We start from the raw sequence: 9322 nt of genomic DNA, 5'->3' as shown, positions 1-9322 counted from the left end.
GGAGGGGAAAGACCAGAAGAGAGATAGCACTGCACCGCGTGATGAAATTCACCTTGTTGGAGCTTGGGCTTCCTGGGCAGCTCTTGCCTTGCACCAGCAGGCCAGCCTCTCTGCGCTGGGACAGCAGCCTACTCTACTCATTCACTAGGGGACTCCTGCCTCCGTCACTAGTACCCCATCTCCTCTCACTATACACCTGCTCTCTGTGTGGCTGGCCCATTCCCTCTAGAACTGCTCCTGCACAACCCGGGGCCCCAGTGGCCTTAGTCATGGAGCCAGGTGCCTTGCATGGCCCCTTCTCCAGCCTGAGCAGCTATAGCTCTTCCTTTTCTCTTTGTTCCCAGGGCTTCCTTTCCCTTTCTGCCCCCCGCCCTGCTGCTTTCTCTTTCTTTGCTCCCTCCTGCATTGACACTTTCTTCCTTGGCAAACTTTGTGGTCTTCCAGTCCACAGCATCCCTGTGACCCACTCCCAAACTCAGTTCTCACCTGAACTTCCTCCCGAGCGTAAATCCCACATCTCCACCACCTGCTCACCAACCCCTCCCAAGAGCTGTGTTGGTGGCTCCATTTGAGGACAAAGTAACCGAACTCATTCAAGCAGAGTCCTGCTTCAATTGTTAGCTCCACTATGAGCCCAGTCTGTGCCTGAAATCTCAGCCTCCCAATTCTCCTAGTCCTGGACCTCAGATATGATGGACTGTTCTGCTCAGAAGTCTCCGTGGCTGCCCACGGGGTGCAGAATGAAGGCCAAGCAGCATAGCATAGCATTGACTCTGGCGCTCCAATCCCCCTTCTGTCCTTTTGTCTGCCTGAACCCAGGGCCTCAGGATGCTCCCACTGAGCTGCAGCCCAGCTTCTCCAATCCAGTTCCCAGCACGCTGCTGCTGCTGCTGCTTCCTGCACGAGCCCTGACGTCACTTCCTGACTTGTTCATGCAGCTGCTCCCTCCCTGGCCTGCTGTCTGCCTCCCTGGGTGCCCACACCAGGCAGGCCTGGTTCAGACTCAGACATCGCCTGCACCGTGGCGTTCCCTGATTTCCTCAGCTGAAACTGGTATGCGCACCTACTTTGCATTATAGCTTTTTTTTTTTCTTGTACCGGGGCTCAAACTCAAGATCTTGCGCTTGTGAGGCAGGCAGCAGAACCACTGAGCTAAATTCCCAGCCCTAACTTTTTTTTCCTGAACTGGGGATCAAACCCAGGGTCACACTGACCTATATCCCCTGACCCTTTTGATTTTTTTATTTTTTTAAGTTTGAGACAGGCAACTCTCTTGCTAAGTCACAAGTTGCCCAGGCTGAGCTCGAACATTTGATCCCCCTGCCTCAGCCTTCCAGAGTGCTAGGATTACAGGGGTGCGCCACCATACCCAGCTGCATGACAATGTTTTATCTGTCGTCTCCAAGAGGACAAGATCCACGACTGATTCATCTCAGCACCCCTGAGGCCCTCCCTCCACTCACAGTACCCGCCTAGGAGGGGTTTGAAGAGGAACCAGCTTAAGAGTGAGTAGAAGGGTGCAGAACAGGCGAATGCGCAAAATCGTCAAGTAATGTGAGTCTATAAAGGAAATTAGGGTGGGGGTGAAGCCAGGGCCAGCCCATGAGTGTTCTGGGCAAGCGGAGTCCCACAGGGAGAGGGGAGTTCTTTCCGTGGTCTGTAGGACAGGTACCTTCGTACATTCCGTGGCGAGCAACGTGGGTTTTCCTCTCGAAGGTTGAGCCTGGCGAGTTGGGTAGGGTGGAGGCGGGGGAGTGAGCCCTCCGGTAACTGGAGGTGGACGTGTTGCCTCGCAAGCTTCCACCTGCAAGGGGTGGGAGGTAGAGCCCTGGGGCACTGACACCCGGTCAGTGTAACCAGGCACCTCAGGAAGCTGTTGCGAAGGGAGGCCCTGAGGGACGCAGTGACAGAGCACACACATGATAGGGGCTTTCCCAAGGGCCGGTGCTGAGTCACAGACCCCTGCTTGGCTGGGCCAGAATATGACCAGTGGCCCCCAACAGGGAGGATAGGACTCTCGGCCAGCTTACTCCTTCTCACACCCTGGGTTTTCCTTGTGGCCTCGGTGTGAGGGATTATGTGTGTGCTCTTGACTTCATATTATTTTCCCTTGCTTTGCTCTGTTTTGCTTTTGATTGGAGGAGTATCCCATGGGCAGCAGTGGGTCTGTGTGTGCTGTGGGGTTACAGGTTTTCAGAGTCTCCAAGCGGAGAAACCCGATTACTAGCTTGCTTTTGTTGTTAACTCACATGGTCAACCTTAACAAGCACACCCCTTCCTAAAAGACCAGGCTTGGGGGCAGGCAGCTTCCTACCCACACAGGTCTTTTACATCAGGGACTGAGTGAATATAAGCAGGGTTCAAATGCTGATGACCAAAGCCCCACCCTCCCCGGGCCATGCATCAGCCAGTGGTCCCCAAGCTTTGTGGCATCAGGGCTCTGGTTTCCGGGAAGACAACTTTTCCACAGATAGCAGGGTAGGGGGAGTTTGGGAGCAGCTTCTCATCAGGAGCCCGAAGCCTAGACCCCTCACACACCCAGTTCACACTGGGCTCACCCTCCCATGAGATCCTAATGCTGTGCTGATAGGAAGAGCGTGGCAGGGACCCTGCATGCCCACTGCTCGCCCCTACAGATGGGGACCCCAGTTTAGCTAACTACTGGGGCGTGTGGAATCGAAGACCAGCATCTGCACAGGTGCCTCGCCTGCACTGGCTCGGGATCACATGTGCCACCCTTCCTGCCCCAGCCTCGCCCTGGTGAGTACTCACTGGAGTTTATGTAACTGCTGCTGCCGTGGCTCAGGCTCTGCTTCTCCAGCCGGCCCCCTCCACCAAGAGAGCCCGTTTTGGCATAGCCATTGCTGGTCCCTCCTTCTGCCCAAACCAAGAAACAGGTGACAGTTCAGGGTGGGGCCGGGTCGCACCATCCCGTCGCCCTCTGGCTTCTCACCCGGCCCTCCTGGCTGGAGTCCTGCTCCCACTGGTTGGGGAGCTTGTCTGAGATGCAGATATTATACTGATCTAAAGGACGCCGGCAAGTTTCTCACTAGGAAAGTGAATGCTAGACAAAGACGCGGAGTGACAAAAAGCTCCTTGAACAGAGGCCCCTGGACCGGGCCCAGAGAAGTTGGAGGGATGTGTGGCACCTCTGGGTCCCACGGGCCGTCCCCCAGCCCACCACCAGGCTTCCTGAGAGGTGCGGGTGATTTGGGGAACTTGAAGATTCATTTCAGAACCTGCTAAGCCCGTGAAATGGCTCTGCGCTCGGGGTGGGTAGGATTTTGATATGTTAGTGTTTAGGAGAGCAAATCAAGACAGAAGGCAGTTTTGTGGGTTCTGGGGCTGTGGAGAGGGGCAGGGGAGAAGAAGGTCCAGTGACTCTAATGTCCGGAGGCTCTTTATGGCAGGATGGAAATGCTCTAACATTAGACTCTGTAACTACACTAATCACCCAAGGGTCACACACTTGAAAAGCTACACTCTGTGGTATATAGTTAACTTCAGTATAACTGTTAAAGAAAAATCAAACGTTTTGGATTTGCTCACTTGGGAGCGACCTCCCATGGACAAAAGTATGGTGTGGGGTCTTTACAGGCGGCCTACGGGAGAGGCATTCACTTACTTGGTGGTAAGGATGTAAGTCTTGTAGTTACCGTTTCAGTGATAACTGAAAAGGACAAAAAGAGAGAGGAGAGCTTAGGGAATGTAGGGAGACCTCTGTATTTGGACAAGGCCTGCTATCTGTCAGGTTGAGTGTGCAAAGTTAAATTCAGCATAGGCTTTGTGTACTTGTGCTATACAGTGCGCGATCTGACCGTGTACCTGAAAACGAGCAGTAAGGGGCCTGCAGCATAAGTCTAGCTCTTTGGAGCCAAAAGCAGTTAAGCCCGATTTGACAGCTGTGTTGAATTGGCATCAGGCTCTCTCACCGACAGCTGGGTCCTGAGTTGGACTCTAAAGGTATCTCAGGTGACACCACCTTTATGCCAAATTCCTTCCCAAAGGTCCTGTCAGCTGGGACCAACACCTCAGCTGTTTCCAGGTCATTGCGATTCATCCCGAAGTCTCCAGGGCCAGCATGAGTGTGGAAGGCAGAGAAAGGAAGAGGCTCGGTGCTTAGTGAGATCAGTGGTCCATGAACCTCAAAGGCAGACTGGAGGACCAGTCCCCTTTGACCCCTACCATGGAGACCCTCTGGCCCCAGGGACGGGGAGTAATGAAGGCACTGCGGCTTCAGGGGCTTGAGATGACACCATTGTACGTGTGTGTGTGTGTGTGTACATGCGGATGGGTTGAGGCGGTGAAAGGAGAGAAGGGTGGAAGATAGTGTGGGATCATTTTGAGCCACCGCAAGCCACACTGTTGGTCTGCTCCAGCCTGCACCTCCTCCTTTACCCCATGTTTCCCTAATTAGTTTGGTTTTCCTACTAAGAATGTAGCAGGCATAGTATTCAATGCATAAAGGGAAATGAAAACTTTGTCAGAGGACAGTGGCATTTAAAGCCCTCGTGATACAGCCTTTTGCAATTCTTTGACACATAAAAAATAAATTATTTCCTAACCTGAACTTCCAAATCTGAGAAGCCAGTGTTTATTTTTTTTAATTAGAAATAAGTGAAAGTCACAGAATAAGTAAAAAAGCTCCCTAATTTTGAGTTTTTAGGTGTAGAGATTAAATGTGTCTGACTTTATCCCTTGGGAAGTTTCAGAAAATAAATGTGTCCTTTTTCATATGTAGTGTAGATTTTGACTGTAATGTTATTCCATGCAAGAACTAGGATATCATACTTTCAGATTTCTGTTATTCTCTATCCCTAAGAAGAGAAATTGTTAAATGAACTGTGGTGATTGTATTCAACAAAATATTCTGCAGCTATTAAAAATGCTGGTTATGAAAACTATAAGAAGCACCCCCCCCACCCCAGTACTGAGGATCAGACCAAGGCCTCTCACATGCTCGGCCGGGCTATACCACTAAGCCACGCCCCTAGGCCTGGAAGTGGTCATTTTCATCCTGGAAGGAAAGGCGCGATACATTTTGATTCCAAATGTGTTAAAATAAATATCAACAGGGGCCATCTTATGGAAAGGAATAAGGTCCACTTGGGAATACCTTTTGATATAATACAGTGGTTGTAATGGAATTATGAATAAGTTGTTTCCAGTTTCTTATTACTTTTCTAATGAAACAATTATAGATTTTTGGAAAAAGTTCAGATGCTCTTACTTCTTTCAGTGACTTCCGCGCCATCTCGCTTGTTTTTCTTGGTTCCGTCCATCCCATCACCACCTGCTGGAAGGCCAGAAGCTATGAAGGCCAAGGTCTCTCACCATTACTATAGCAAACCCAGGCCCCACTGTGCAAGCTGAGAACACAGAGCTCCGTTCCTTGACTCTTTCCCCTACTTTCCAAGAGTTGTCCTATTTCTCTCCATGAGTTTGCAGTTGATAGAATTTAAGAGTCCCACTTTGATTTCATTTTTTTCCTGTGCAGAGGAGGAGATCAAACCCAGGGCCTTGCACATGCTGGGCAAGTGCTCTGCCCCTGAGCTGCCTTCCCCATTAAGGGGCCCAGTTTGGAGTCTACTCCTTTGTCCTGGGATCTTATTTTTCTGTCTATTGGGCCAGACTGCCCTCGCTGAGAATCAAAGGGCTTATACAAGCCAGGGAGCCCTGAACTTTGTCTGACTATAAACCTCTACTCTGTGCCAAGGTAATAAACCCCTGAAGGGTGGCTGCTGAGGCGCTTATACTATTGACTGGTTCATCAGACACTTCCTGTGGTGCTTTCTGCTCTGTTGGGGACTGGGAATTAAGACATTCACGCTGCATTCGTTGAGAGTTTGGACGGGATGGAACTTGATGATTAAAACTAAAAATAGCGTTACCGGTCTCCCTGCATGGAACTTTACACTGTGGGGGGATGGAACTCTCTCTTCATGACAAAATCTGCACACGTCAGTAGGAAAAACAGATGGAGAAAATAGATGTAGGATCTACAGAGGCGGGAGAGATGCCCATCTGGGTGTTTTCTGTGCTCCCTTCGCTCTCCCTCTGTCTCAGAAGGAATAGTGTTGTCATCTTGGCTGCTGTATCCCTTAGCACAGGAGGCAGAAGCAGGGCCAGCCTCAAAGGGTGGGGGGCTGGGATCCCGAGGCTTAAACACAGGGACACACAGCAAGGACTCCCTCCCCCGGATCGGGCTATATCTGCTGTGCTCCCGGGCTGGGTTTTGGAAGGACTGAAGCCTGGGCTTCCCTGTGGTCCTCTCCCTTCCCCTCACTTTCTCTTCCTCCTGGGTTTCCTGTTGGTTGAAGGCCTGATTTTGTTCTAGAATTGGGGCAAGACCTTCCTGCTCCGACACCTTGCCTGGGGCTCTCTTCCAGCACTCTTTGCCGCTGAGGACTTTGGCATGGATCTCTGGTAGACATGGCAGACACCGTGCCTAGGCCCACAACACAGCACATTGGAAGGGAGGGGCACCCCCCAAACGCTCTCATTTCTTTTAAAAATCAGAAGGAAAACAAATCTAATCAGGATTATACCCTTTGTATCGGTGCAATTGTAGAACGTACTTTTTTCTAAGGCTTTTTCCTTAGTGGAGGAGTGGCTCCCCAGAGGCAAAAGCGTCTAGGGCCCGCAGAAGTCCTCGTGCGGCTGTAGGTGACTTCCCTGCTGGAAACCAAGGTCACGTAAGATCAGCTGGTCCACTGCCTGGTGGATTCACCATGACGAGCGCGCTCGGCTCGGGGGCTTGGCTAAATGCGCCAGCGTCTTGCTCATCACAGTGCCTTAAACGTGCTGCTCTAGGCAAGTAATGAGGCATCATGGGAAAATTCTAGCTGGATCTGGGATGCCACAGAATGTCCCTTTGGGGGGGGCTCTGTAGACAGTTTATGAGGGCGTCTAGCCCATTAAAAGCCACACCTGGCTTATGGCTACATCTGCGCCCCAGCTGTGCCTGTGGGACTTATGCCCTGCAAGCCCACATGCAGCTGGGCTCCCTGGAATCCTGTCTCAGGGCACTGCTTGCCTTTGGGAGCCCTTCTGTCTTCTCCCCACTCCCACCCATCAGTAGCTATGGAGCAGGAGGCACTGCGGAGATGAAACATTTGAGTGTGCCGGCTGCCAGCTGTTTGGGGTGACAGCACAATTGACAGGCAGTAGTATTCCAAAAAGACCTGTTTGTAACAATTCATGGAAACCTTTGCTACCCTTCAGTTCTTGCTTACTTTTGATCCTTCAGTGAAATTCACAGCTAGGCTTAGCTGGGTTTATTCCATTTGTAGGCATCAAGGCAGATGTTGGATAGTCATTTGGTAAGAAGAGTTCATTCTCCAAACAGCTAACCTGGCAAATTCTGCCTGTTCTTCCTGTCTCCAGGAAAATAACTGGCCATTTCTAGACTCTCTGTCTCTTCCCTACATTCCTGGCAGAGATTCAATTTCTACACCTAAAAGCCAAGGGTTCCCCATCTTGCAGAAGACACAAAGAGCCTGCTAAGAAGTCAGGTGTCCTGGTCAAGGGCTGGGAGCCTCTGGGGAGAGATGCTATGGACAGTGCCTGCCCAGGCAGGCTCAGAAGGACAGTTGCCTGTCCCCTGGTCTGAAGCCACTCCACTCCATAGCTGTGTGTCCCTCACCTTCAGGATCCTCTGCCAGATGACAGGACAGGCAGAGGGGGCAGGGATGCGCAGGGTGACAGATAACTTTAGATCAAAAGTAAGAGAGTCTCTCTGTAGGCGAGATACTGGATGGAAAATCACAAGGGAGGCATAAATGGGGAGCAGGACCACCCTAAGGGGCCGTAGGACTTCTCTGTAAAACACTGAGGGTGCTGGTGGGGTTTGAAGCAGACATCAGGGAAAGGAAGATCTGCTGGGTTCTTGCCTGAGCCTGCCCTTCCTGGCAGGCCTCCCCTGAGTTCATCTTCCAAAAGCAGCACATAATAGAAGCTTGGCCCAATAGCATAATTTTTAACTTCCTGGACCTGGGGGTCACTTTACTGGCACTAGGATGAGCCAATAATTCAAGTTCTCAGTCCCCAAATTATACTAAAGTACACCCACAGTTTTTTCTTAATTTCATTTGTTTATTTTTGAGACAGGGGCTCTCTGTGTAGGTCACACGGGCCTTGAATTCACTATGTAGCCCAAGCTCATGGTGATCCTCCTGTCTCAGCCTTCTGAGTGCTGCGTGGTGAGAGTCCAGGCATGTGCTGCCGTGCCCAGATTAAAATTTATTTTTAATAGACACCTAATAATTGTACATGTTTATGAGCTCCAGCATGATCATTTGACGCATGTATACCCATACTGATCAAATCAGAGTAATTAGTATTTATGTCATCTTAAACATTTATCCTCATGTGTGTGTGTGGTCTGGGGGATGGAACCCAGTCCCTCTGCACTGAACTACCTCCCTTTGTGAGATGGAGTCTTGCTACGTTGTCAAATTGCCCAGGCTGGGCTTGAGCTTGCGATCCTCTTGCCTCAGAGACATTTGTCCCTGGTGAGAGTTTGGACCCAGTGAGCTGCTCTCTTCCAGTCCCTTATGAAACGCACAGTAAGTTGTTTGCTGCAGTCCTGTGCTGTGCGTAGCCTTCCCACCTACCTGCTGCTCCCAGCCTCTGGTGAGCTCCATCCCACTCTGCCTACGGAGGCGGGAACGCATGAGCGTCAGCATTGTGACTGCCAGGGAGACCGGTGCCTGGGTTAGAAGTGCTGGAGCTTTTGTCTCAGCACCCGAGATGGGTTTGCACTTGCTGCACTTGACACCCAGGATTTTCACAGCCACAGATGGGCGGGCGGGGACACCACAGGGTTGTTTACACTTGTGGTTGCAGCTGCTAATAAAGTTAAAGGAACAAATCAATGCAGCGTAGACTTCCTGTGGTCAGGCCTGGTCTAAGAGTATGGGTAGTCCTCAGCCCGGCTACCTTCACCGGTTGGAGGAATGTCTATGCCAGTTTGCAGCAAGGCGGGTCACTCTGAGTGTCCCAGATAAATGACCAGGTTAGTGCGTAGGTTCCACAGGGCCTAGAGTAAGCAGGCCCTGCTTCTACGAGGGTCTCCGCGGCTGGACGTGTATGCTGGGTGGAGCTGACAAAGACACTTGAAAATAATCTCACTGCGCTTGTAGGGACACAGCAAGTCAGACTTTATGCTCCCCGCCAACTGCTTCTCAAGAGAAGTGAGGCAGCAGGGGTCTGCCTCCACTTCAAAAAGCGAAGTGGTAATTTGCTAGTTGGAAGCACCTGTGGTCTAGGTGGATCCGTGAAGTGGTAATTTGCATCCCAAAGTGATTTTTTTTTTTTTTTT

The 9322-nt window shown here is 51.0% G+C and overlaps 1 protein-coding gene across 6 annotated transcripts in view; it reads right to left on the bottom strand.

The window, feature by feature from the left end:
* Col17a1 (collagen type XVII alpha 1 chain) overlaps positions 1-9322 on the bottom strand; it is a 45161-nt gene that overhangs the window by 33436 nt on the left and 2403 nt on the right. For 3 of the 6 annotated variants that reach the window (XM_019207793.2, XM_010626467.3, XM_019207792.2), the window contains 4 exons: positions 5231-5296; positions 3626-3670; positions 2773-2877; positions 1673-1804 (listed from right to left, as the gene is read on the bottom strand). In XM_019207793.2, coding sequence (XP_019063338.1) covers positions 1673-1804; positions 2773-2877; positions 3626-3670; positions 5231-5282 — 334 coding nt within the window. In that variant the 5' untranslated portion in view covers positions 5283-5296. Of the gene's footprint in view, positions 1-1672; positions 1805-2772; positions 2878-3625; positions 3671-5230; positions 5297-6578; positions 6679-9322 lie in introns of all 6 variants that reach the window. The other 3 variants (XM_010626469.3, XM_010626468.3, XM_010626466.3) reach the window with 2 other exon arrangements.

The sequence above is a fragment of the Fukomys damarensis genome, unplaced genomic scaffold (genome assembly GCF_012274545.1).
Source record: "Fukomys damarensis isolate Sample0158 unplaced genomic scaffold, DMR_v1.0_HiC HiC_scaffold_8, whole genome shotgun sequence".
In the NCBI taxonomy this organism is placed as follows: domain Eukaryota; kingdom Metazoa; phylum Chordata; class Mammalia; order Rodentia; family Bathyergidae; genus Fukomys; species Fukomys damarensis.
This window is presented reverse-complemented; position numbering and strand designations above follow the sequence as displayed.